The 26,676-nt window shown below is 55.0% G+C and overlaps 1 protein-coding gene and 1 long non-coding RNA gene across 7 annotated transcripts in view; one reads left to right on the top strand and one right to left on the bottom strand.

Moving 5' to 3' along the window:
- Positions 1-26,676, bottom strand: part of LOC139035128 (uncharacterized) — a 238,080-nt gene that overhangs the window by 200,442 nt on the left and 10,962 nt on the right. The gene's annotated exons all lie outside the window — the stretch shown is intronic.
- On the top strand, positions 393-25,257 carry RORC (RAR related orphan receptor C). 6 transcript variants are annotated; one of them, XM_070467344.1, is made up of 11 exons: positions 393-493; positions 3,151-3,180; positions 14,900-14,985; positions 15,262-15,403; positions 16,664-17,173; positions 17,514-17,635; positions 18,486-18,618; positions 18,783-18,890; positions 19,073-19,183; positions 20,661-20,770; positions 23,561-23,743. In XM_070467344.1, the coding sequence occupies exons 1-11, from the start codon at positions 454-456 to the stop codon at positions 23,735-23,737; spliced, it is 1,569 nt and encodes a 522-aa protein (XP_070323445.1). In that variant the 5' UTR covers positions 393-453; the 3' UTR covers positions 23,738-23,743. The 6 variants fall into 6 exon arrangements, with proteins under 6 accessions (XP_070323445.1, XP_070323446.1, XP_070323444.1 ...); XM_070467345.1 differs by having other exon boundaries at positions 399-517; positions 18,783-18,854; XM_070467343.1 differs by having other exon boundaries at positions 400-517.

Below are 26,676 nucleotides of genomic sequence, written 5' to 3'. Positions count from 1 at the left end.
CACAAAGACCTGGGTTCAAATCACAGTTCAACCACTTATTGTCCTTGTACAATCCTTGGGCAAGCTGTGACTATCTTCGAGCATCCTAGCTTATAAGCATCACATAGTTATCTGCAGCAACTATGCTTGCTCCATGATGGACATTGGGAAGATTGGAGAAAATCATGGATTTACAGCAAGTGACTGGTAAAGGGCCCAGCACACAGTAGGTGATGCAGAAAGGCCAGTGCCCTTCCCGTCACCTATCCTGTCTCTCCTCAAGGCCCCAGACTCTGTTCCTCCCATCTCTCCCTGTGTCCCCTCCTGATGCCGGCCGCTCTGCCAGCCACTCCTTTCCCCTGCCTGCTGTCGGGCCAGGTGCTCCCTCCCTCCTCCCGTTTCCCTCCCCTGGGCCCTGCTCCCTGCCCTCCTGGGCAGCCAGGGCAGCAAGGACGGCACCAAGGGAGTTGCCCCATGGACAGGGCCCCACAGAGACACCACCGAGCCTCGCAGGGTAAGGGGCCCTGCAGCCTTACAGGCAGGTGGAAGGGGCTCCCAGGAGGTGCAGAGGAGAGGTGGGAAGGCGCTGGTCCGGACGTGAGAGGGGTGGGGCAAGAGAAGAGAGAAGGAGAGAAAGATGGGATGGCAGGGGAGGGTAGGCCGCTGAGACAGGACAGGTCTCCATAGAGACTGAAGGAGACATGGGAGGAAGGGCCGGGGACCAGACAGAGGAGAGAAAGAGGAGGGAGAAGCAGGCAGCACGTGGAGGGGAAAGAAAGGGAGACGTGAAGAAGGAAGAGACAGGTGGGCTGGGGGAGGAGAGGAGAGAAGAGAGGGAAGCTGGAGGGAGGAAGGGCCCGCGTGTGGGCCGGGTCTAGTTCAAGTGAGAGCGCCCCCTGGGAGGGGGGGCGGGCACTGCTCATCTGTCCGGGACCCCAGGCAGTAGTAAGAGGCCGACCACTCCGCCTTCTGTTCATTCAGCGACGGGGGAAGCCGTCCTGCCTCTAAAGATGGCAAAGGTCAGGGGAGCAAGCAGTAGAACCCTGTCCGCTGCCCACGCCCACCCCCAGCACTTTGCTCCCCACTGGCTCAGGGTGGGGGGTGGAGGATGCGGTTTCATTTCTGCAGAAAATGTGGGACACTCGGCCAGGGGTAGCGTGGGGCGGGGAGGGGTGTGGAGAGTCAGGCAGTCCTTGGCCCCACGGAGGGTCTATCTCAGAGACCGCTCAGCAGGATCCCATGGCCACAGGCTAGGTGAGGTGTGAGCCCTGACGTAAAACGTGGTGGGGCCACCTGGTGGAGGAAGAACTCCACTGCCCGGGCAAGCAAGGGGAGCTTCCCCAACCCAGGCCTGCTGTGAGGTTCAAGGCTGGAGGCTAGAGAGAGGGTGCCACGTCAGGGAGGAAGCCGGGTGGGGCCAGGCAGGATTGGCGGCAGGCGGGAGGGGCCGGATGGAGCCACTCCCTCTCTGCGCAGTCCTCCCCCCACCCTACCCCACCCCAGCTGAGCCCAGACCTTCAAGTGCCTCACCCCCACCCAGTCCAGTGGAGTAACTGGCTTGTAGGGGGCATCTCCTGGCAGAAGGACAGTGTGTGAGCCCGCTGGGTGGGCAGAAGGGAAAGATGCTGAGCATTGGACAAGTGCTGTGCTGAGTCGCTCGGTGGTGTCTGACTCTTCGCGACCCCATAAACTGTAGCCCGCCAAGCTCCTCTTCCATGGGGATTCTCCAGGCAAGAATACTAAAGTGGGTAGCCGTTCCCTCCTCCAGGGGATCTTCCCAACCCAGGTCTCTTGCATTGCAGGTCTCCGGGATTCTTTACCATCTGAGTCACAAGGGAAGCCCATTGGGCAAGTAGAAGGAAAAAGTAACAGGAGAGCAGGGTCAGAGGTCAGGGAACATACAGGGGGCTTCAGGCAGGCCTGCAGCCTTTACTGAAATGAGAGACTGGCCTTGTGGTCTGTGAGGAGCTGCTGTGTGGATGTACAAAATGCAGTAAGGTCTGGCAAGGGAAGCTTCTTCGCAGGGACTCCTTTGATTGGTGTTTAATAAAAGTTAACCATATGAATGAATGACATGCTCTTCCCTGCTCCAGCCAGGCTCTAGCTAAGGCTTCCCCCTCAGCAGCTGCCCCTCTGGAGGTCTGTGCCTCCCTGCCTCCCTCCCACATCAACCCACCTGTGCTCCCTGCAGACTTCTTTTCACCTGGACCAGCCACACACAGCACGAGGCATTCCTTCCTCATCAGGCTGGGGGGGCAGTGGAGCCAGAGCCTGCAGGAGGCAGTGTGTATGGTGGGGGTGTCTGGGCTTGCAGCTCTCCCTTCTTCTTCCTCCTAACATCTTCACTACCCTACCCTCAACCTCTATACCTCAAAATTCCCAGGTGCTTGTGGGCACAGATAAGCAACCAAGAGTTTTAACTCTGCCACTTGGCTCAGTGGTAAAGAATTCTCCTGACAATGCAGGAGATGCAGGTTCGATCCTTGAGTCAGGAAGATTCCCCTGGAGGAAGAAATGACAACGCACTCCAATATTCTTGCCAGGAAAATCCCACGGACAGAGGAGCCTGGCAGGCTACAGTAATAGGGTTGCAGAGTTGAACAGGACTGAGCATGCTTGTGCAGCCAGTAGAATATTTACTGTGTATCTCTAAGGGGCAGCCCCTACAAAATAACAATATGAACAAGGCGGACACAGTCCCTGCCTCCATAGGGCTTACTGTCTAGCAGGAAGGCTCCCTCTTCTTAGATGACGAACAATTATAGCAGTGAGATGATGTGATGAGTGCCAGGAAATCAACTGCTGGTGCTGTGTGTCAGCACAAGGGCAGGAGGGCTTCTCTGAGGAAAAGACCCGATTGGGAACTTGGGGGATGAAAAGTTGTCTAGATTGAGGAGGGGCCAGAGAAGGGCCTTCCAGGCAGAAAGAGTAATGTGGGGAAGTCCCAGAGTGGTGAGGAGCCTGGCACATTTCAGGATTTGAAGAGGCTTTGCATGACTGTAGGGCAGAGTGAAGAGAGCAGCGCAGTGGAGGTGGTCCCGCCTTCTCCTCAGATGCCAGGTTCTTCCAGGAAGGATTGGGGTAGGGATGAGGGCTTGAGCATTGGGGAGGATCTCTTGATCCTCCATGGTCCTCAACTTTTGGCCCTGACCCCCTCTCTTCTCCTTACAGAGCTGCTGGCTGCAAAGAAGACCCACACCTGTGAGTAGAGGATTGGGGCAGGAACTGGTGCCGGGGTGTGGAGAGATGGCAAAGAATTCAGCAAGGGCACTAGGAGGTTCATGTAGAAGCAAGGCACATGCCTGCATGCACAGAGCTGGGGCATCCGCGCGGAGGTGGCCAGGCCCGAAAGGAGGTGGAGGTGGAGCTGAAATGCCAGGGAGATGGGGAGATGAGGAGGAGGAGTGAGGAAACCTCAAGATTGGGGGACAAAAGGAGGAGATAAGGGAGAAGCCTGAAAAGTGCGAGGGAACGTCGCAAAGAAGTAAGAAGAGGACAGTGAAAGGGAGCCACAGGAAGGAGAAGGAGCTGCTGGGCAGAGGCACAGGAATGCCGGGTGGGGCTGGGGGTGAGGGGTGTGGGCGGTGGCGGAGATCGCTAGGTCAGGCGGGTGGCCTCAGGGACTCAGGGAGCCTGCACCAGGCTTTGTGGTGGCAGAGTCAGGTTTGCTGTGCATCTCTGTGGTTAACACATCCCAAGGCATGAACAAGCCTGGGGCCAGCCTGTGCAGAGCAGGAGAACAGGAAAGCCTTCATCTTGGTAGGAAACACATGGAGAGAAACACTCTGGGTCCTGACGTTGAAAGACTGAGGCTGCAACGTGTGAGGAAGGGATTAGAGCTCAGGAAGGACTCACCAATGGATACTAGCAAGGAACACCTCTGGGGAACTCTCACCTCATCAGATCTATCCTCCTAGTTCATAAAAGAGGCAACACCCCCAGAAAATGCACCCATTGCACCTTGGTCTCAAAGCTCATATCCCAGCAACATGCCCTTCCAGCCCCAGGATGCCTTCTCAGAATCCTTGAACTGAGGAGGACCACACCAGGGCATGAGAGGTCACCTGCCTTTCTCCATGGCCCTCCCTTGGACTGCCTACCAGTTCCTCCTGAGAGCTCACTGCAGCTCTTTCTGCTGCCATCATCACCTGGAGCTCCCTGTTCCAAGCAGAGAGATCTCAGAGGGCCCGAGCATCACCCTCCTCCCTGAGCTGGTCAGATGGGGGCTGGGGGCCACCAGCAGGCGACATCCTTCTGAGTGAGGGGTTGCTTTGCTCAGCACAATCCTGATCAGTGCCTCGCCTGCCCCTAGCCACAGGGCCCCACGGAAATGCTGAGCAGGGCCCTGGGAGGAAAGCGGGTCAAGGAGTGACGCGGGTGAGCTGGGGGAGGTGGGGGCCAGGGACCATATGTGGGTGGGGGGGAGAAGGGGGACTTTCGGAGCATCTGGAACTGGAAGAGGCTAAACGCCATTCCTACCCTCAACCCCTTACCACAGAAACCTCGGCCAGGACCACACCCCCTCATCCCCTTCCAACCCGCTGGCCCTGTGCAACCATACCTCCACCCCACCCCCACCCGTGAGGGTCCTCAGGAGAACATGGGCTGACAGCCCCTCCCGCAACCCACTGCCTGCTTCTGCATGCCCAAGGAAGGCCAGCGGGGAAAGGCCTGTGCCAGGCGCCATTAGAGTTCCGGCAAGATCAGAGACCTCTTAGGAGGTTTGGTCCAGAGAATCCAGGAAAGATTAATGCCTCCCCCAAGCCCCGAGACTCTGAAAAGTGGGCTCTAGAGTGGAGACATTCATAAAAGGGGGCTCAAAGACAAACCCAGGAAGGGAGAAGGCCAAGAGGGACTCCCAGACTGAGAGGGGCACCTGATTACTAAGGGGTCCTGAAGAGGGAACCCCGAGGCTGAGGTGCCCACAGAGCAGATTTGAGGCTGAGAGGGCCTCTGAGGTTGATGGATCCCAAGAAGGACTCTAAGACCAAGAAACTCTACGGAGACTCCCACAGCAGGAGACCCTCCTAAGCAGACCTGAGCCAGAGAAAGCTTCCCATTTCTCAAGTGTAATCTGGGGTCAAACACCCTGATTTTGAATCCTGACTCCACCACTTTGCTAGCTGTGTGACCTCAAACAAGTTACTTAACCTCTCTGTGTTTCACTGTTCTCATCTTTGAAGTAGGGATAATGGTACCTACAACACAAAGTTTAGATCTAATCTGTGAGGATTAGATCATCCACATAAAGCCTTAAGAACCATTTCTGGCACATGGTTACGCATTATTATTAACATCATCTTCATTCCAAGTTCAGCAGTTTTGCTCCTGAGGAAATTTCTGACCAACTAATCCCTCCTACAGATATTGGCATTTGTCTGATGGTTATTACTGCTACTAGAATCACTTATGCCCTGGCCCAGGGCACGCACGGTGTCTGTAGGGAGGGCATGAGCGTGTGGGTGGTGGGCAGCCTCCCAGACTGCATCTCACTGAGCACGACTGTTGGCAGTCCATAGGGTCGCAGGTGGCCCGAGGCAGACATTCTGTGACTTACCTCTAGAAATAGCCCCGTCCCTGGAGTCACCTGGCAAAGAGGGTCAGGCTCTCGGGGATCCTCGGGGGGAGGGGGAGTAAGGACCTGGCCCCAGGCTCCTGTGAGCTCCATTCCGGCTCCCCGGCCAGAACTACCCTGGCGGGTGGAAACAGCTTTTACGCGTGTGGCTGTCGCCTGTGGTTTTGGAATTTTCCAACGCCCCCTGCGATTGGCTGCCCCGCCCCTCACACTCTGCCCCAGGCCCAGATTGGCCACATGGGGCGCCTGTCATCCTACCCGCTGCACCCCAGGGGGGGTGGGGGGGGTGGAGTTGGGGGGGGTTGTCACTTGGCCACCTGTGTGGTGCAGATCTTAAACCCCCCGGCCTAGAAGCATTGGGGGAGAGCTAGGCGCAGAGCTGCGGACTGAGGCTCTGCCAAGAGAGCCTGGCCCCCAACCCTGCTGTCAACTGCACCCCATCCCTGGACCACCCCGGCTGAGAAGGACAGGGAACCCAGGCGGCAAAGCCCAGGACTCAGTCATGAGAAGTAAGTGAATGGGCCTCCTGGGAGCGGGGAAGCCTGGGGCCCATCATCATTCCCGGGCCTTCTGAAAAGGAGGGAACAGTGTGGGCAAAAGCCAAGTGCTCTTCCCTGGCAGGGCGTGTCCTGGTCAAGGCTAGGATCTGTTGGGTGGAGTAGTCGTGGAGTCTCGTTCCTCAAGCGTTTCTTGTAGAGCAGTCGCTGTGAAAGGACTGTTGAGGAGCTCCTCTGTCATGGGCTCTGGCAAGGATCTCCCAGGGTAGGTGAGGTGCCCCGCGCCTTGTTTTACAAAAAGAGACTGAGACCCAGAGGGGCCCAGTGCTTCACCCCTAGATCACACAGCTGTGGTAGGTGGAGGCTGGTAATTAACAGGCAGCCTGAACTCGTTGTCCCGGCACCCACTGCAGCGTTTCCCTCCACGCCTCCAAACTACCTGTGGGCAGGGTGAGAAAGGAGGCTGGAGGAGCCACTGTGCCCTGAAGCAGAGGGTCAGCGAAGGTACAGAGCTGGCAGCGGGGGTCAGAACCCCAGCATCCAGGCCTCTGGGCCATCATACTCCCTGCCCACTGCAGGATCACGAGGACCAAGTGGAATCCAGCCAGGGTGGTGGTGTGTGTGTGTGTGTGTGTGTGTGTGTGTGTGTGTGTGTGGTGTGTGTGTGTGTGTGTATGAGAGAGAGACCCCTCATCCCAGGTTCAGATGCCCATTTGATGAGTAGGATTCAGGCAGTAGAGATGAGAGCAAAAAGCCTTCAACTTTACCGGCTTCCTGGCCCAAAGCCATGGGCCAACAGCTGGTGGGCAGATGTCTGGGGTCCCTGTGCCTTCTAGCAGAGCAGGGGTGGGCAAATCGCCCTCATGTGGAGAGCCGAGAAGCTCCCAGAGCACAGGGTGAAGGACAAAAAGGGAAGCCCCGGACCCCTGTGGCCTGAGGCGTGAGGCACCCCCAGCCTCAACTGGGGGTCTTCCCACAACCCACAAAAAAGAGTCCATATTGTGTACTGGAAAAACCCATGGGCTGAGTCTAAATACCAGGTTCTTAGCCACCTCTGTCCCTGACTAGCCTTGTCACTAGCCAAGTCACTGGGCCCCGTCTCTTGTTTAAAAAAACAAAGTAAGCTGAATTTAAAAACAAAACTAACTTTGGAGAAACTCCCGTTCTGACCAAGAAAAGAGCGGTGGTCTCCAAGTAAAGCATCCCCCAGGGTAGTGGGGAAAACTCGGGGGACACAGAGAGGTGGCCAAGGAAAGGAAGGGGCTTCACGTCCACACTTGGGGTGGAGACTCCAGTGCAGGTGTACAAGCTGGGGCAGTCAGGAGGGGTGAGAAGACCCAAACTTCAGTCTCTTCTAGCTTCTTCCCAGTAGCAGCAAAGGTTAGCAAAGGTTAGTCTTCCCAGAAATGAACTCAAATCAGCCAATCCGCCCTGGGAAGCAATGGTCAGATGTGCTTCACAGCCTGGCAAGAGGGCAGGAGAGCCCGGGACTGAACAGGGGAGACACTGAACAGAGCAGCTCTCCATGACAAACCCACCCCCCACCAAGCAGCTAGGCTGGAGAGGGGTCTCCTCCCCTCCGGGATTGGTGCCACTGGTCCTTCTCACTTGGACATCTCTGGGTACCTCATCGTCCCTCGTGACTACCAGCTACCACCATGTCCTCTGACCTTCTCTGGGGCGGGCACAGCACTGGGGGCTTGGAACTGTGACCCACACAAAGGCCAAGGTCCAGACACTCAAGGAGCAGAAAACAGACCAGTGGGGCTTCCCTGGTGGTCCAGTAGCTAGGACTCCATGCTCCCAATGCAGAGGGCCCAGGTTCAATCCCTGGTAGGGGAACTAGATCCCACATGTTGAAAATAAAAGATTCTGCATGCTGCAACTAAGACCCAGTGCAGCCAAATAAATTAAAAAGAAGAAGAAGAAAGAAACCAGACCAAGAAATAAAGAGATGCAGAGGCCAAACTCAAATGACAGAAGATCTATGAAATACATGGGGAGAGAGGGATGTCTAGATAGAGCTACAACTGGAGAAATGCCAGGAGAGCCAAAACATTACAACGTGTAGCCTGAGACAGGACTGAAGTGCAGAAGATGGAAAGGCACACAGACATGGGGTGACAAAGAGAAAAGAAGGTGGGCAGGAGAGGGGAGACGCTGAGTGTTGATCAGGTGTATGAAGGCAGAAGTGGGAAGGATAGAATTTATAGAAGTTTCAAAAGAATGATAGGGACTCCATCATGACCTGCTGCCGAGTAGAGAGAGAACATCCATTAGCCAGAAGAATTCCCCAGCCAGCCAGAGGGAGGGTGACCCCGCCAGCTCACTCCGGGGCATGGCTGGAGTGGAGCCAATGGACATAAGGACCTGGCATTAGGCCTGGATGGGGAGGTGGGAGGGCAAGGGCTATGAGGTTGCGTTCTGGTCTTTGTTGTGCCCTGATCTTTCTCAAGTCTGGTCATGATGAGGAGGACCTGTGACCCAGAAAGAAGTCCAAGTCCTAGGGTGCCACAGACCTCACCCAGAGAGCTCAGGGCCATACAAAGGGCCCCCTCCTTCCTCGAATTGCTGTTGTACCTTGGGCTTTTTCTCTCTGCCCATTCCTAACAGGAATCCCAAACACCTCCAGCTAGGGCTCTAGAGGTTGGGAGCACCCCAGCCTGTCCCATCACCAGGAAACATGGGTATTGGTGTGGCTGCCCCTCCCAGGGGCTCCCTCCTCCTCCCCTGCCTCTGTCCCCTGATTCAGACGGGGAACTGGGACTTTCCCATGCTGAGAGCTCTCCTCGAGAGGCAGCCCTGGGGTCTCCTCCAATGACTAGTCCTTTCTGAGATCTCATCTCCACTCCTCCAGCTGCCCCCTCCCTGGGACTCCAGGCTCAGAAAGGATGGAGATATCCATCTAGGAGGAGGGGGGCAGGCAACAGGGCAGGGGCTCAGGGCCAGAGCCTGGGTTTTTCTGCGTGCCCTGGCCTTCCCACAGCAGCAGAGGCCCTCTGGAAAGGAGACTTGAGCCTCCGGAAGGTCACTGGCGGTGTGTCTGGGCTCCTGCTCCTTACTGCTTCCTCCTGGTGATTCATCCCCTCCCCCCATCCCCTGGTTGTTTTCACTCAATTCTTATGTTTCCCCTCCTTTCTCCTGTCCCAGACTGCGGGGGTGGCGGGGGCACCAGGAGGGGGTTTCAGGTGGCTGGCTGTCTTTCGTAGCTTTTCAAAACCCCAGACTCTCCTTCGCCCACCTGAGTTTTAGCTTCGCTACTTTCTCAGCCCTGGGACCTGGGTGTATCAGCAGAAAATTTTCACCAAGGGCAGGCAGGAGGGTTCCCCAGGTACAGCGGCTTCTGTTCTGACCCCCACCCTGCCCTCCCCCTCCTGCTCTTTGCGGCGGGGAGCCCACCTCCGTGGTTTCCAGCTTTGCAGAAGCTGTGGGAACTGAGAGCTGAGAAAGGAGGGAGGCTGGTGACCGGCTGGGGCACACAGGGATCCCCTGGCCGGAGGTGTGGTCTCTGTGGGGAGAGGGACTGAGTTGGAGCTGTGGGGTGAGGGCCCCTGAGCTAAGAAAAGAGATACAGTCCTCTTTCTCACTCAGTCACTCACTGGTTTCTGCAAAGAGGCCTGCCAGCATGCCTGACCTGAAAGCCAGACCACACGCCGGAGGAGCTGTGGTCCTGCAAGGAGTCCTAAGTCAGGAGCTCGGCTGGGGTGGGTGAACCATGGTTAAAGGCAGGAGGGGGCTAACACCACAGGATAAGGTATGGGGCAGAGGGAATAATGACTCTCTGGATCTTTAGACTAGACATGAGGCCCAGCTTTAGTTCCATGGGTGTCCTCCCTGAATTCTGGTCCTAGCCCACCCCCCTCACTTCACACTTCCGCTGCAGCCAGTAAACATGCCCCTACCCACAATCTGCCTAGTGCATTTGGGTGTCTCATCCTTCTAGAGTGAAAGGCTCAATGGTTGGGGACACTGCCTCTCAGGTTACGGAGACCTAGGCTTACATACCAGATCTCCCACTTCTGGTGAGGACCAGCAAGCTTGTGCAACCTTAGTCAATCCACTTACTCTCCCCAGACTCTGTTTTCTCATTCTTAAAATGGGGATGATACAAAGAGTACCTACTTAATGGGATTATTGTGGTCATTGAACGAAAAATGTACGTAAAGCCTGGCACAGAGGAAGAATTCCGCCAATGCTTATGTCTATCATCCTTGTGTGTGCCCAGCTGCTCAGTCATGTCTGACTCTTTGCAACCCCATCAACTGTTGCCTGCCAGGCTCCAGTGTCCGTGGAATTTCCCAGGCAAGAATACTGGGGTGGGTAGCCTCCAGGCTTTTCTGTCCATGGGATCAAAAATACTGGAGTAGGTTGTCATTTCCTTCTCCAGGGGAATCTTTCTGACCCAGAGATCGAGCCCATGTCTCCCGTGTCTCCTGCATTGGCAGGTGGACTCTTGACCACTCTGCCACCTGGGAAGATGCCACCTGTCATCATCATCCTTCATCAGGAGATGAAGATGTCCAGAGAAGTCCTCTGGAGAAAAAGAAAGAGAAAGAGGAGAGAGGAAAAGCCTAGCCTTGGGTGGATAGAGCACCAGGGGAAGATGAGGACCTCAGGGTGCCTCTGTCTGCATCTTTCTCTGCCAGAGCTGGGGTGGTTCTGGGGTTTGAGGGGAAAGATCCCCATGGGTTGCAGCCCCTCCTTTGCTCCTACCACTTCCTCTCTGTGGCAGAGGGCACCTGGACAGGGCCCAGGGCTGGCTTTCTAAGGTGGCACGGGGCCAAGCTCGGGATGCATTCAAAGAGCGCTATCAATGAATCTTGCAGCTGCGAGAAGGGTGAGATCAGAGGAGGCTGGAGGGAGGGGCCAGCCTGCTTGGTCTCTACCGCATTTCCCCACATAGGACATGCTCGGAGGAGGCTCCCTGGGGGTCCTTCGGTCCCCAAAGCAGTCCACAAGAGATTCATTTTCTTTTCCTAGTACCTTATTGGAGTGAAGTATTAGAAGTCACACCGGTTGGCAGATAAAGAATGAGCTGGGGAGACCACCTGCCCCACCTTATGCCCCAGGAAGAGGCAGAAGCAGGAGGAGGGACTACACTCTTGCTACTCTGAAATGTAGGGTGAGGACCAGCAAGCTTGGGCACCAACCAAGAGCTTGTTCAAATGCAGAACCTGGGGCCCTCCGACTTCCTGAGTAGGGACCTGCATCTTGACTAGCTCCCTAGGGGGCCTTGTTGGCAACTCAGAGGTCCAGGGTCATGCGGTCACTAGGTGGTTTCAGGAGGTATCGTGTGTACGTGGGCACGTCATCTCCCTCCTTGGAATTGAAGGGTGTCCTTTGATGGGCCCTGGGAGAGAACCACAGTGAGCTACACGGATCTTCCTGAAGCAGCAGGCGAGGTCGGACAGAGAGGGCTGCTGCGGGAGCCATGTTGCAGGGGTTGACCTCGAGGCTCCTGACCTCTGCTTAGTTCTAGTTCCTGGCACTATCAGGCCCTGAGATGGTAAGTTCCTGGCAGGCCAGGCTCCTGGGAAACAGCTTGAGTAATCCTGTGATTACTCAGCTCCCCTCCCCAATCTGGGTTCCCACCAGCTGCTGCTTCAGGGACAGGGCTCATGGGGGGAGGTTGCAAAGGTGAGGTATTCAAGGTGTTTTTCAGCTCCAGCTCACCCGACCGCCACCTCTGCCAGTCCCCTTCCCGTCCTCTCCCCACCCCTCCTCCACAAGTCACACTCGTGTGCACCGGTACTTTCTCTTTGAGGTTTTGGGTGGATGGCATGGCCGGGGTACAGGTGGCAGGGCTAGGAGGGAGGAGTAGGATAAGAGGGCCTGATGGCGCTGACAGGGCCAGGGCTTGGGCATGGGGCCAGGACGCGAGTGTGGGTTTTTTCTGTTTCCGGGGCTCTCTCTCCATCTCTGCGTCTGTCTCTGGCGTCTCCCGGTCCCGAACCTCTTGGTCTCTCTAGCTGAGAGGCTGGAGGGTCTAGCCCCAAACCCCTGACCCTGTGTGCCTGTCTCACTCTGTACCTCTGTCTCGGACTGTGGCTGGGGAGTGTGGGACTGTGTTTGGCTGGCCTGGTGGCTGGGGTCCAAACTCTGGTCTCCCCCAAACACGGGTATTTGTGAAGGTGGTCTGTGGCTGGCCACATCGTCCTATGAAAAGGGCAAGGTCCCGGTGACACTGTTGTGAGGTTCCTGGGGCTGGGACCAGCAGTGGGTCAGGCGGTGGGGCCGAGAGACGTGTCTGGGTCAGCCGTGTGGTCAGCGTATACACGCACACGGATGTGGCCCTTGGAGAAGGGAAGAGGCAGGGAGGCCTGTGGTTGAGCGCTGGGCTGGAACCCAAGTTCCCGCTGTGGCTTGGCCTAGTCTCCCTCCCGCTTACTTTTTGGGTGACCCACGATGGTTTCTGCCCTCTCCGGGCTGAGGGCCACTGGGGAGTGAGATCCCACAATGCTGGAGGGGAACTGTGTGGGGGAGAGGCAAGAGATGACTTCACAGGAGACAAGTACTTCTCTTGGGCCCCAAATGCCTTCGGGGTTCTGTTCCCACCACTGTGCTCAACGACACAGCACACGGTGTTTACAGCTGCAAGGCACTTACCTCGGGTGATTCCATGTACCCCCTATGCTAACGCCCGTCACCCCCTGCACCGGCAATGAAGGCTGTGCTTACCCTGATTTCACTGACAAGGGCCCTGAGACCTAGAGAATCCAGTGTCTAAGATGGGCAGGCGTCCCTGCATTCTCTGCCCCTTTTCTAGGTATCCAGTCCTCCCTTGTTCTCTCTTCCCTCCATTCATTCCCATCTGCTCTTAATTTACTGGAAAGAATCTGAAAGCTCTCTTGCCATCTGTCCGAGATGATCAGGACAGCCTATTGGGTGGCTGCTGGGCAGGCTAGTGGGCCTGCCTGAGAACTCAAGTTAGGAGAGACTCGAGTTCTAATGGAGGGATTTCAGACACCCGGTCCCCCATGAGAGGCAGCTGTACTCTGACTCAGGTCTACGCTGGCCTGAGGGGCTGATGGTTTAAGGGTGACAAAAACAATATTTGGGGGAGTAGTGGGCAAGCCATGGTCACCCTCCCCACCTCTCATCAGCAGGCCCTACACCACAAACCAGAGTCCAGGCCTAGGCCAGAAGAGAGTTCACAGGACTGTGGATTTGCCCTGTAGGCGGGCTGCTGCTTTCTCTGACCCTTGGAATCAGAGATGAGGAGGGGCTGCGGCCCTAGACCACTTTTACATCCTGCTCCATCCCAGGCATTCTCCCTCAGAGGGGAGGCAGCAGGTCAGCAAGGGCAGAGGAGAGACGCGCATGCCCTTAGGAGTGATGCAAACACCTGAAAGGGGACCCATCCCTGCCCAGTCCCTCCAAAGATTGGCTGGTGGGGAGGCCGGCGGCTCATCCCTGAAACTAAGCAGGGAGCTGTGGGCATTGACAAGGATGGGGCAAAGTAGAAATGAACCTGGCACCAGGGAGGTAGGTTACAATGAGCTTAGTGGGAGAGGGGGAGGGTCCTGGCAGCCAGTGAACAAACACTAACACACAAACATGCACATGCAGACACTGGCCCAAGCAGCTATGCCTGTTGGCTCATGAATCACATACACCTTTCATGTACACAGGCACACATGAGCACCCCTTCAAACAGGCAACATGCCCACTGATGTGTGTGCCCCTGAAATCACAGACATGGGATCCGCAGAATGGAAAGCTATGGGGAACTGGGATGTAGACCCAGGTCCTGAGTAAGCTAGCTGTGTGAACCTGGGCCAACCATCTAATCTCATCTGGCCTACTCCTTCCTCTGTAAAGGGGGAAAAAAAGAGGTCTGAATGATCTGATGGTCTCTAGTCCCAGCCAGCGTTAACATTCATGATTTGGGCTCACACAACGGGAGACAGAGGCCCATCGTACACACACGTAAGCATCCACACACAGAGCCACCCTCTGCTCTGGGCCAGGAACCTGGGAGCTCTGTTTGATCCACTCCCTGGCTCTCAGACATCCAGAAGAGCTGGCTTGCTGACCCCACTTTCCTGGGCTCCATCTGGCTTCTCTCTATCCTCTCTGGGCCCCACCCTGTGACCCTGTCCTCCCGGCCCCCCAGTCTCTGCACAGCCCGGCTGAGAATGGCAGGCAGGTCTACCTGGCCCCCAGGTGCCTCCCGCCTGGTGCACCGCATCTTCCCGCCAAGCCCCACACTCTGCCCTGGGGGCCAAGCCCCAGCGGGGGGAGGGCAGCTTAGAGGAAGCCCCCTGGGCGGGAAGCAGGTGTTATGAAGTAATGAGGACTCTTCGGTCCCCAGGCGGGAGGGAGGCAACTAGAGCTTTTCATCTTGAAGGGCTGAGCAGGTGGCCTCTCTGCAGCTGCCTTCTCTGCCCCCATAGAACTGATACAACCCCAGCCGCTCCACAAAACTAAAACAGCCTCCACAGATCCTTTGCTGAGTGGCATTTGGCATTCACTCCTTCTTCCATCTTATTGTTGTTCAGTCGCTAAGTCCTGTCCCACTCTTTGTGACCCCATGGACTGTGTGTAGCCCGCCAGGCTCCTCTGTCCATGGGATTCTCCAGGTAAGAATACCAGAGTGGGTTGCCATTTTCATCTCCAGGGTATCTTCCTGACCCAGGGATTGAACCCACGTCTCCTGCGTGGAAGGTGGGTTCTTTACCACTGAGCCACCAGGGAAGCCCGGTCTTCCATCTTATGAGAGAGAAAAAGCAAGATGGACTGGGATAGGGCAGCAGAGGAAGCACCACGTCCCTGTATCTACCTCCCAGGTGTTGGGTAGGATGCACTGAAGGTTCCCGGGCTGACCTCTGCTCTTTCTTTCTTCCAGCACAAATTGAAGTGATTCCTTGCAAAATCTGTGGGGATAAGTCATCAGGGATCCACTACGGGGTTATCACCTGCGAGGGGTGCAAGGTGAGTGCTCGCTCATACACAGTCTTCAGAGGACAGGAGAGGGGGCTCGGTACTGCCTGCAGGGCTCGTCTCCTGAGACAGACAGGGAGCTGCCCGTCGGCGCCTTGCTTGGAGGGCCTGGAGGTGCACTGGAGGGCCTTGTCTTCAACTAGGGAAGTGACTGCAGGACAGGCTAATGGAGGAGAGAAAACTGAGGGGTCCTACGATCTGGAGGCCCTCAGACTGACCTGGGCCTGGCCAGGATCAGTAGCCATGGTCTTCCCCTTCCTTCCCCAGGGCTTCTTCCGCCGGAGCCAGCAGTGCAACGTGGCCTACTCCTGCACCCGTCAGCAGAACTGCCCCATTGACCGCACGAGCCGCAACCGATGCCAGCACTGCCGCCTGCAGAAATGCCTGGCCCTGGGCATGTCCCGAGATGGTGAGGCCAAGTGGGCAGCCCCCCAGGGCTTCAGTCGCCAGAGTGGCGGCCTGACCTACTGCACCAGACAGGGGTTAAACAGCCTTCCGGGTCTCCGCCATCCATCCTTCCCACTGGCAGGCCCTGGTCTCTCCCACTGTCCAACATGGGGGTGGGCAGGCTGCCCTCATCAAAGGTCTTCACAGTCCCCAGCTTCAGGCTCTGCAACAACAACCCTTGTTTCCTCAAACTCCTAGGCCTTCTCCCCTTCCTCGGGGGGGAACTCTCCTCACCCAACTCCCCTTCAGCCCAGATCCCATCCCATCCACGGTCCACATCTTTCCCCAGCTGCCCCACTGCTCCAACTCCACCTGGCTCCCCGAACCCCCATCCCCAGCTTGGGACAAAGGGCTGTGACTATGAATGGGGCCAGAGTCACCCTGAGAACAGCCCGGAAGGCTGATGTTGGCGAGGGCGGCTGTTCCTGGTGCCTTTCTCCATCTTTCCCAGCCACTGCCCCCTTGCAGCCCCCAAACAGCTCCCCCCTCCAACACCACAGAAGGAGCCCAGGGTGGGGCTGGGGGAGGCATGAGGTGATGGGGAGCCAGAAGGAGCCTGTCAGCACTTTTCAGCGCCCAAAATAACAAAGTGAAAGGAAACACGCAGGGTTGCAAAGGGGCAGGCGGGGTGAGGGGCTGTGCCCCCACACCTGGGAGGGGTGGCGGGGTGAGTGAAAAGGCAGGAAAGAGGGCAGAAGAGGATGTTCAGAAGCAAGCCGCGGAGCCTGGGTTGGGCTGTGGTGAGTATCTAGGTCACAAGGGAGCCTGCAGGCCTGACCACAGGGAGACCTGTGTTCTCGGCTCTCCTCTTCCTCCGACCCTCCTAGATGGGCGAGGTGACCCCAATACAGCTTGAGGCTCCCTCCTCAGCCATCCCCAGCCCCATAGCAGGAGACCAGGCTCCTCAGCCCAGACTCGTTGCTCAAGTTCTGCCACTTAGTCAAAGCTGGTTTCAAACAGGGAGAGTTTGCTCAGAAGACTGATACGTCTGCTGATACATCTGGGCTGGACAGAGCCCAGAAGCAGACAGGAGTAGGGGGCAGTGGGTCTTGAACAGAAATGCCTGGAAGGCAGGCTCTCGGGCCAGACTAGAGAAGCTCTGCTCAGAGTGAGCTCTTCAAGGAACAGCAAGTTAATCCTGTAATGATCACAATGCCTATTGACTTTGCCCTGTGCCACGTCCTCCCACCTCCAAAACTCCTGATCCCCCGACCTCTTTCAGCTGTCAAGTTTGGCCGCATGTCCAAGAAGCAAAGGGACAGCCTGCATGCAGAGGTGCAGAAACAGCTGCAGCAGCGGCAACAGCAGAGAGAGCAAGCAGCCAAGACCCCTCCCAGGGGAGCCCAAGGAGCAGACCCCCTCACCTGCACCTTGGGGCTCCCGGATGGGCAGCTACCCCTGGGCTCCTCGCCTGACCTACCAGAGGCGTCAGCCTGTCCCCCCAGTCTCCTGAGAGCTCCGGGCTGCGGGCCCTCCTACTCTAACAGCCTGGCCAAGGCCGGGCTCAACGGGGCCTCATATCACCTGGAATACAGCCCTGAGCGGGGCAAGGCTGAGGGCAGAGAGAACTTCTATGGCACAGGCAGCCAATTGGCCCCGGACAGGTGTGGACTTCACTTTGAGGACCCCAGGCGTCCTGGGCTTGGGGAGCCAGGACGGGGCCTGGACAGCTACTTCACCCCCAGTTTCCGCAGCACCCCAGAGGTGCCTTATGCTTCCCTGACGGAGATTGGTAAGCAGCTGGGGAGGCGGAGAGCGTAGAAAGATGAGGGAGGAGCTTCCAAGAAAGGGGCCCTCTGGGACTTCCGTGGTGATCCAGTGGTTAAGAGTTCACGTTTCCACTGCAGGGACATGGGTTCTATCCCTGGTCAGGGAACTAAGATTCCACATACTGTGCAGTGCGGCAAAAAAATGGGGTGGGGGGTCCCTAGTCAGCATCCCATGTAAACCAAGCATACACAAAGGTCTGGGGGGAGACAGAGCAGGGCTAGGCCAGGCAGAGGAACGCCCTTGGTATGTGAAAGGTAGGAGCTGGCTGAGATGGAACCTTTGCCTTCCTCCCCTGGCCCCAGAGCACCTGGTGCAGAATGTTTGCAAGTCCTACCGGGAGACGTGTCAGCTGCGGGTGGAGGACCTGCTTCGTCAGCGCTCCAATGTCTTCTCGCGAGAGGAGGTGGCTGGCTACCAGAGGAAGGTGAGGCCAGGACACCGCACCAGGGAGGAAGAACCGCCGCCACTACCCAGGGAGTCCAGAGACAGCAACCTGCACACATGAGTGGGCTGGGGCCAGGCAGGGTATCACAGAGAGACACTGTGTGTACCCGCTTTTAAGTATGCACCCTAGCAGATGGGTGAGAGTGTCTCCTTAGCTCCTGCCTATGGTTGTTTTACCTGGTCTTCATCCGTAAAGAATTTGCCTGCAATGTGGAGACCTGGGTTCAATCCCTGGGTCAGAAAGATCCCCTGGAGAAGGCAATGGCAACCTCCTCCAGTATTTTTGGACAGAAGAGCCTGGAGGGCTGTAGTCCATGGGGTCGCAAAGAGTCGAAACACCACTGAGTGACTCTCTCTCACACACACACACACACACACACACACACACACACACCCTATGTCCTTCACCACCCAGACCTAGAAGTACAGGCCTTAGCATACTCTCCTTCCTCCTCCTCTATCAACAATAATCAGACTCCTCATTAGCATCTGTTTCAACACTCTTTCTCTGCCAGGCACTGTGCTGAGCACTTTACATAAATTATCCTTGACCCTTACAACAACCACCCTATGAGGTTGCCATTCCTGTTTTTAATGGACTGAGAAACTGCGCACAGAGGAGTTCATAGACATACTCCACGTCACAAGATGGTGGAGCCAAAGGCAAATTTAGATCCACTGGGCCCCAAAGTGCACTGTGCTAAGACTAGGCTAAAAACACAGGTGCTGAGAATGTGGGGGGTACTTGCAGTTTTGTCTGGGTTCCCAGGGCCTCAGTGGGGTCCTGGGGGTCCTAAAAGCTCCAGTGGGACCTTCCTCCTCCTCTGCAGTCGATGTGGGAGATGTGGGGACGCTGTGCCCACCGACTCACCGAGGCCATTCAGTATGTGGTGGAGTTCGCTAAGAGGCTCCCGGGCTTTATGGAGCTCTGCCAGAACGACCAGATCGTGCTACTCAAAGCAGGTGCCCAGGGAGAGCGGGCGGGCCAGAGGGTAGTGGGGACCAGTGTGGAATGGGCAGGGCTGCGTGGAGGGAGGTGCCTTCAGGGAACCAATACACTGAAGGGGGACAGGGGCAGATTCTTGGCTCTGCCTGACAATGCGCCTGCATGTCTCCCCACTCCCCAGGAGCCATGGAAGTGGTGCTGGTCAGGATGTGCCGGGCCTACAACGCTGACAATGACACAGTCTTTTTTGAAGGCAAATACGGTGGCGTGGAGCTGTTCCGAGCCTTGGGTGAGGGGCAGGGGGAAATGAGCGAGAGGAGTCCGATGCCAACCCCATCAGAGGCTTCCAGACCCAGGGCGCCCTCTCTTCAGGACAGATTGCCCGCTCTGCTCCAGACACCAAGGGGGCGGGTATCCTCGGGCACCGTGGCCTCACCCACCTTGCTCACTGTTTCGTTTCCACCCTCCCAGGCTGCAGTGAACTCATCAGCTCCATCTTTGACTTCGCCCGCTCCCTGAGTGCCTTGCGCTTTTCAGAGGACGAAATCGCCCTCTACACAGCCCTCGTCCTCATCAATGCCAGTGAGTATCACTGGGCTTGGACAAAGGACAGTCAGGCGGTGGGGGCACGAAAGGTACTGAAGAGTCTGGACCTTGTGTGCTGTGCGCAGCCTTCGCAGGTGGCACTAGTGGAAAAGAACCCGCCCGCCAGTGCAGGAGACATAAGACATGTGGGTTTCCATCCCTGGGTTAGCAAGATCCCCTGGAGGAGGAAATAGCAACCCACAGGCAGGCGGTGGGGGCCTGACAGATACTGAAGGGTGTGGACCTTCGCTGTGGTTAAATCTGGGAAGGCGCTTTATAGAGCAGAATAAGCCCACCCAATGTTGCTGTAAAATAAGATCAGTCAAAATAAAGATCCAGAGGAGCCTGAGAGAGGGAAGAGAGAAGTGCAGGTGGGGCTGGAGAAGTGGGGAGACAGGAGGAAGAGAGGAAGTGAGCCGCTTCCCTGAGAGCAATTAGGCTGCATATGAGTCCCTGCCGGGGATTCCATTGTGGCTCCCACACTGGAATCACCTGCGGAGCTTTAAAAAATGAGTGCTGCGACTCTGACGTCATGGATCTCAGGTGCAGCCGGAACACCAGAATTTTTCACAGCCTCTCGTAGGGTATTGTAATGTGCCACCAAGCTTGAGAACCGCTGCTCTGTGTGAACTCATTTTAAGACAACACGCCATCGGGAATTCCCTGGCGGCCCAGTGGTTAGGACTCCACGCTTTCACTGCTGAGGGTGCGGGTTCAGCCACTGGTGCGCAAAGTAAGATCCCACAAGTCCTAGGACAGAGCCAAAAATAAAAACAAAAGGCTACCTGCCATCAGGGCAGGACTCTGGATGTCCACTCCACAGAATGGAGTGGGCTGGGTGAGCCAACTGAATGCTAAGGATGCCGAGAACCTGGGGAAGTGGGTTGTGCTACTAACCTGAGTTTGTAGACCACGTTATCAGTCCACTGGCTCTGCCAATGAGTAGAGACTGAAACATGTCCCTTGAACTGGAAATAAAGACTGAAAAGATGACTTCTGGTTATTTTATGGAGTCAGGACAAAAGGCGGTTTGTCTCTTGAAGTTAGCCACAGACTGCTGCAGAAGCCCCAGTGCTGACCTAGGTGCTGGCTACTCAAGGCCCATCTCCTCTCTGGGGCTATCCTTGCCAAGTCGGGGTGAGGGGGAGATCTTTTCTTCCCCACAGCAGAGTTTTAATGGAGAGCACTGAATTAGCTATGTGAAATATCAGGTACCAGGCAGAAGGCAGCCTGGAACTGGGAGATCAGAATGTCTCATCTCTTTCATCTCTCCCCAGTTTTCCTTATAGAGAGCTACCCAAGGCCCCACATCTTACCAACTCCAAAACAACACACAACCACACCCCCTACACTGTCTCTCACTCAGCTAAGAAGATCTCTGTTCAGCACAGATGTCCAGAATGACACACCCTTTGGGGGAAGTTAACGTCCATGTTCTTTCTTGTTTTTGCTGTGGTCCCATCCCCTCCTTCAGACCGGCCAGGGCTCCAAGAGAAGAGGAAAGTAGAACAGCTGCAGTGCAATCTGGAGCTGGCCTTTCATCATCATCTCTGCAAGACTCATCGCCAAGGCATCCTGGCAAAGGTAGGAGCAGTCCCTGGGACAGAGGAGGTCAGGCCCGGTGCCAGGTCTGTGACCTCAGGGTTTGCGAAGACTAGGGTCTGGGGGTCCAGAGGAGGAAGTGCCTGAGAGCTAAATTGTATGAGAGAGCTTGCAACAGCACAGGACACGGGGACTGAGCAGTCACTTCTGTGCGGGTACAGATGAAAAGTTAGGGAGCCTGAAATTGGGAGGGACCTCCAGGGAACAATTCAGTTTAATAGAGCCACCGCTTACCAGCACCTGCTTGTACTGTGAGTGGAAAGATACAGAGATTCTGTCCTTACCCCCACCAAGAGTTTTCAACCTGCTGTGAAGAAGAGATTTGTATACCAATGACTCTAATGCAGAATAGGATGTGATACGGGATAAAATAATAACGTGGTTAACAACATGCTTTCCCTGATATACTCATCTTTGTGACAACTCAGTCAGTAGGAGAGATGTTAAAATCTCCCTGTAGTGATAAGGAAACCTAAATGACTTGTTCAAGTTTACACAATCATGGATGATAAATGCAAGTCCCAGGGCTCTTTCTACCACATCTCTGTGCCCCTGATATATTACTACAATAAGAAATATTGGGGAAATGTGACAGCGTGGAATAGGGATTAAAAATAACTTGAGGGCAAAAGGAGAGGATCATAAATGCTTCCTAGTGAAGGCCATTTAAATATTTATTTAAACTAGGCCATTAAATATTTATTTTAACAGGCATTGAGGGGTGGGGTAGGCATTCCAGGCTTAGGGAACAATATGAGAGCAAAAATAAGGAGCTAAAATAATGTGTATACGGAGAAGAGTTCATGGAACATTTTGACTACATGAAGATCAGAAGCTGGGATAGATTGATGGGGGCAGGAAAGTTGCTGAAGACAAGCTTAAAAATTAGGTCAGGGAGCAAATCAGAGAGGACTTTCAATGCCATATTAAAGAATTAAGACTTTATTTCCAGGCAATGGAGAGCACCAAAGGCTAGAAGAATGATATCATCAGAGCTATTTTTTAGGCAATTCAATTTGGAACCAATGTAAGGGGACCATTTATGGAATGGTTCAAGCAATGGACCCTTGCTGTGTGCCAGGCACTGTGCTGGGTGCTGAGAATACAGAGATGACTTAAATGACAGTCTCTGCCCTACATAAACCTCAAGTCTGGTAGAGTAGTTCAGGAGCAGGAGAACCTGGGAGAGCAGTTGAAAGCAAATCTGGTGGAATCCACCTTCGCCATGTATCACCTCCCCACCGTCACCCTCTTGCTGTCAGTGCTCACTTGGACCATTAGAGAGGCCTCCGACTGGACCCCTGCTCCACCATGTCCGTCCTACTGCAGCCACACAGCACTCCTCATTGCTCCTATAGCTGCCATCGTGCTGGGAATCAAATCCAGTCTGTGCCATGGCCAACTGGCCTCGTGGCATGACCCCCAACTTCTTTGCTCACCTCCTCCCCTTCCACTGCCCTCTCAGTCACCCATTCCAGCAGCACTGGCCTCCTTGCTATTCCTTAAACACATCAAGTTGCTTCTCAGGGCTTTTGCACCTGCTGTTCCAGGTGCCTGGATGCTTCTTCCCCTAGTTTTCCAAACAACCTGCTCCACCCCTTTTTTCTGGAGGGGTTTTCCCAGGCCACCCCATCCAAAATGCTTTCTACCCATCAGTACGTTTTATTGTTTTTTTGAAGAAGTTTTCTATTATTTATTTTCTGGGTCCCTCACTAGAATATACATTTAATAAAGGTAGAGATTTTATTTTATTCACCGATGTACCACCACAGCCCATCACAATGCCTAGCCAAAAGGTTCTCAACACATATAATGAGAATGAATGAAAGAATGAATGAGTGAAGCTGTGCAAGATAAAGCAGGAGGAACAAAGAGAGGATGAATTCAAGAGGTATCAAGGGACCCCATGCTGCCTGCTCTTCCTGACTGTCCCTTTCCTAGATAATTAACCTGGGGAGAAAGGGATGGTGGCTGGTGAGAGGTGTTTTTAAGCCTCACTTGGTGATACAGGAAACTGCAGAAGATAAATGGTTTTCTCAGTCTTTCTCCAGTGAGGTCTCTCTGCCTCTGTCTCCTCATGGATCTCTGGGCCTTTTTCATTCCCCTCCACTGGCTGAGGACTGGCAATGTTGGTTTACTATTTTCAGTGTTGGATATCTGTTTGGAAATTGCTTAGTCCAAAGAAACAGTTATTGAGCATTTGCCATGTGCAAGCAGTACGATAGGTACAGAGGATGCAGTGAGTGGGGGAGGAGAGGGAGGGAGAGAGACTCAAGGAGCTTAAATCCAGGCTGGAGAGATAGACAAACCGGATCATTTTCCTAAAATGGGATTTAAGTGCTACACAGAGGGAAGCCCAAAGAACGGGACCTTTAATCCAGGAAAATAGCCCTAGAGGAGGTAACACCGAAGGTAAGAATTAGCCAAGCACAGAAGAATCGAAAAGGCATTCCAGGTAAGGGGAATAGCATCAACAAAGGCAAACAGGCACCTAACAGTATGTACCAGAGAATCACAGACGTTCACTATTATAAAAGCATGGGGACTTCCCTGGTGGTCCAGCAATTAAGACTTCATGCTTCCAGTGCAGAGGGCATGGGTTTGATCCCTAGTCAGGGAATTAAGATCCCACATGCCACATGGCACGGCAAAAAGACTTTTTAAAAAAGCGTAAGAGAGTGAGTTAGAGAGTCCTGAACAGGGCTCATTTAATGAGTATCAGGAACATCATTTGGGGGTTCGGCCAGAAAACATGTTCCTATTCCACTGCAGTTCTCACGTGCCTCCAGTTCCTTGAATACAGACCTACCCCTACCAATGGGATCTGGCCGACCCGCAAGTGCTGAGTGTGCAGGGACAGAGTACAGAGGGTTATCCCAGCCCAGGAAGGATGGGAGGACTTCTCTGACCTGGGGACAGAGCTGCAGTACTCACCCTCCTTCCCCATGAACCCACCTCCAGCTGCCACCCAAGGGGAAGCTGCGGAGCCTGTGTAGCCAGCATGTGGAAAAGCTGCAAACCTTCCAGCATCTCCACCCTATCGTGGTCCAAGCTGCTTTCCCTCCACTCTACAAGGAACTCTTCAGCACTGAAATCGAGTCACCTGAGGGACTGTCCAAGTGACCTGGAGGAGGGACTCCGTTTCCTTTCCTAGAGCCTGCTGGCTCACCTTTCCCTTGGCCTTTTCCTTTCCTGTGGCCCCTGGAGGGTGGTCTCTGACTGTTTGGGGGGATGGGTGAACAAATGCTGAGACTGGGTTTCAGCCCACCAGCCTGCCTGGCAGCAGGCCAAGAACCAGAGGGTCGGGATGGAGGGGCTCCATCCCCAGCTTCAGCTTTGTCCAGACTCCTTTCCCATGCCCTGTCACCCCTAGTTTCTAGGAGGCCTGGGGTGGGATACAAGGACCTCTTGGAGGACCTAGGTATCCTCAGGACAATAGGGGGTTCCAGGACACTCTGGATGAATGGAACTCAACTCTGGACTCAGAAGCTAAGAATAGGACTTTGAAATACCTCATTGCATTTCCCTGGGGGCTTTGGCTGGGGTGGTGCAACAAGCTTGGAGACTGGCGGCCAGAGCCCAGAAGGACCTGTATATAACATGAATCTGCATCACTAGGTTTTCTGCCTTCCCCCTTCCTCCCAGCTCAGCAAGGAAATGGTTAGGCACTCTGGGGTCTTAAAAAAAAAAACAAAAACTGGATATGTGAAGGGTAAGGATGGGATGGGAGTAAGGGAGGGGCTGGGGATGATAATTTTATGGGATTTGCATATAGGGATAGGGTATGATGAAGACCAAGAACATCACAGACAATTAGAACTCAGACTTCTTGTGTGCACTTTAAAAATAGACTTTAGGAGTTACCCAAACCTGTCAGAGACACACATCTACAGACAGGTGAAACATACTCACACACTCAACCTGCAGTCATGCGGCTCTATAGACACATTTAATCTGACACAATCTCTGTCTTCCTTGAGGTCACATCTCAGAGGAATTTAGCAGTCTCAGGGAAGAGTCCCAATCCTGAGGAACCCCAGAACATTTCACCTGGTGCCCAACTTCACCAGTCTTAGGCCAGGGGTGGCCCAAATTCTATGGCAGCCCCAGCTGTCTTCGGTTGCAAGAAATCCTAAAAGGCTGGACGCTGATCAGTCACAGGGCCAAGGACAGACCCTTGGAGTACTAGTTGTCTGGTCCCCATCCTGCAGCTCTGCTCTTATTATGAAAAAGGAGGCAGATGCAATTCCAGCACTCTCTATGTGGATACCGCCGGGTCCAGCAAGGTGGAGAAGACCGTGATCTTGCCCAAGAACTTCTCTTGGTTTTATAAATAGCTGTGTGCCCTCCTTGGAGGGAAACAGCAGGTGGTCAGAAGGTTTGGTTTTTTTTCTTTTTTTCTCCTCTCAGGGGAGTGTAAACATAAACCCCAACCTGTGCCATTCTTTATAAAATGATTTCAAAGGCAAGAGGTGTGTGTGTCAGGTTGGAGGAGCCTTAATGAAGGTTATCCTAGTACTTCTCTGAAACCTCATTTCTGCATGAGGACCCAGGTTCCTAGCCCAGGCAGCCCCCAACCCTGAGCCGTCCCCCATAGAGGTGAGGGAGCTGACTATCAGGAATGCCCCCTGCCCCCCACCACTGAAGCAATCTCAGACTAAGCACCACAGCGGGTGCTCTGGGCTGAGAACTTCCCCCACAAATGAAACCCACAGGGGACATTGAGAATGAGAGGTGGCACAGAATCGCCCGGCATGTGAGACTGAAAGACAACCCTATGCAGAGTGCCTGGCCAGCCCCAGAGCTCCCCAGTGGGAGTCAGGATGTCCAAGAGACTCCGTGGAGCTGCCAACCCTCCCACCCCTGGGGCTCCAAGCCTCCCCCTGCGCTCCCTCCCCTCCACGGCCAGCCTGTAGTGGCGACTGCTGCAGCCCTCCCTGGTTGCTTTATTTATTTATTTTGCACCAACAGGGTTGCTGCAGACTCATTCTCGCCCGGTTTAAATAGAGAGAGAGGAAAAAAAAAAAAGGAGAAATGCTTTCTGGCTCTTCTGTCTACCTCGGTCTTGGCAGCAGGCAGCCGCAGCAGCAATAGCAGCAGCAGCCCGGCAGGCGGGCAGGCGGGGAGTGAGGTAGACGGGGAGGTGCAGGCCGAGGGGCAGCTTGAATGGGACGGGACCCCAACCCTCAACAGACGCGGTGCCCAACTTGATGCCACCCTCCGGCTTCTCCGGTAAGTGCCCCCACCTCCTGTCCTGGAGCTGCAGCTGCCCTTCTCCAAAACATGCTCAGAGACAAGGCCAGACCCATGAGGGCTAGAGGGTTTGTGCCCACTCCACCCCCAGCCCACCATTGATCTTGGCCCCTTAGGACTCTGATGGGAAAAGTAAAATGTCCCAGGTGCCCCTGGGCAGAAGGACTCCAAGGAGATCTCCCTCCATTTCCCAGGTGCTCTCTCTACTTCTGGGAAGGATTATTTTGCAATCAGTGTGGATATTCCAGAGATCTTTCCTCCAGGAGCCCCCTCCACATGTAGTTTCCCATGCTTCACTCAAGTCTGCTTTAAAGAGGCTGTCCAGGATCAAATATGTCCCTGGACTGGCACACAGAGACAAGAAGAAGAAAGCACCCTGCTTCTTGAGGGTGATGCCCCTGGACCCCAGCCTACCTGAGGAGAGAAAGAAGTGGTTCTGACACCTATCTCTTCCTGCAAAGTGGCCGGGAGCCAGTCCCATAGCCACGGAGCTTGGCAAAGGAAGTTTATGATTACATTAGCCACCTTTAAAGAGAAGGGGCCTGGAGCTGCCAGCCCCTGGTCTGGCAGGCTCTGGAGACTAAGAGGATGCTCACAATAGGGGGAAGGAGGGAAGCTGGGTTACATGCTTCACT

The sequence above is a fragment of the Odocoileus virginianus genome, chromosome 5 (genome assembly GCF_023699985.2).
Source record: "Odocoileus virginianus isolate 20LAN1187 ecotype Illinois chromosome 5, Ovbor_1.2, whole genome shotgun sequence".
Lineage (NCBI taxonomy): Eukaryota > Metazoa > Chordata > Mammalia > Artiodactyla > Cervidae > Odocoileus > Odocoileus virginianus.
Note: the sequence above shows the minus strand (reverse complement) of the source record. Positions and strands in the feature narration are given on the sequence as shown.

What these genes read in the sequence shown, in the direction of transcription:
- RORC (XM_070467343.1), top strand. Translation starts at nt 454, where the DNA reads ATGGACAGGGCCCCACAGAGACACCACCGAGCCTCGCAGGGTAAGGGG. An exon ending in TGCTTCCCTGACGGAGATTG is followed by an intron (nt 17,174 to 17,513) that starts GTAAGCAGCTGG and finishes CCCTGGCCCCAG; the next exon opens with AGCACCTGGTGCAGAATGTT. An exon ending in CCTCGTCCTCATCAATGCCA is followed by an intron (nt 19,184 to 20,660) that starts GTGAGTATCACT and finishes CCCCTCCTTCAG; the next exon opens with ACCGGCCAGGGCTCCAAGAG.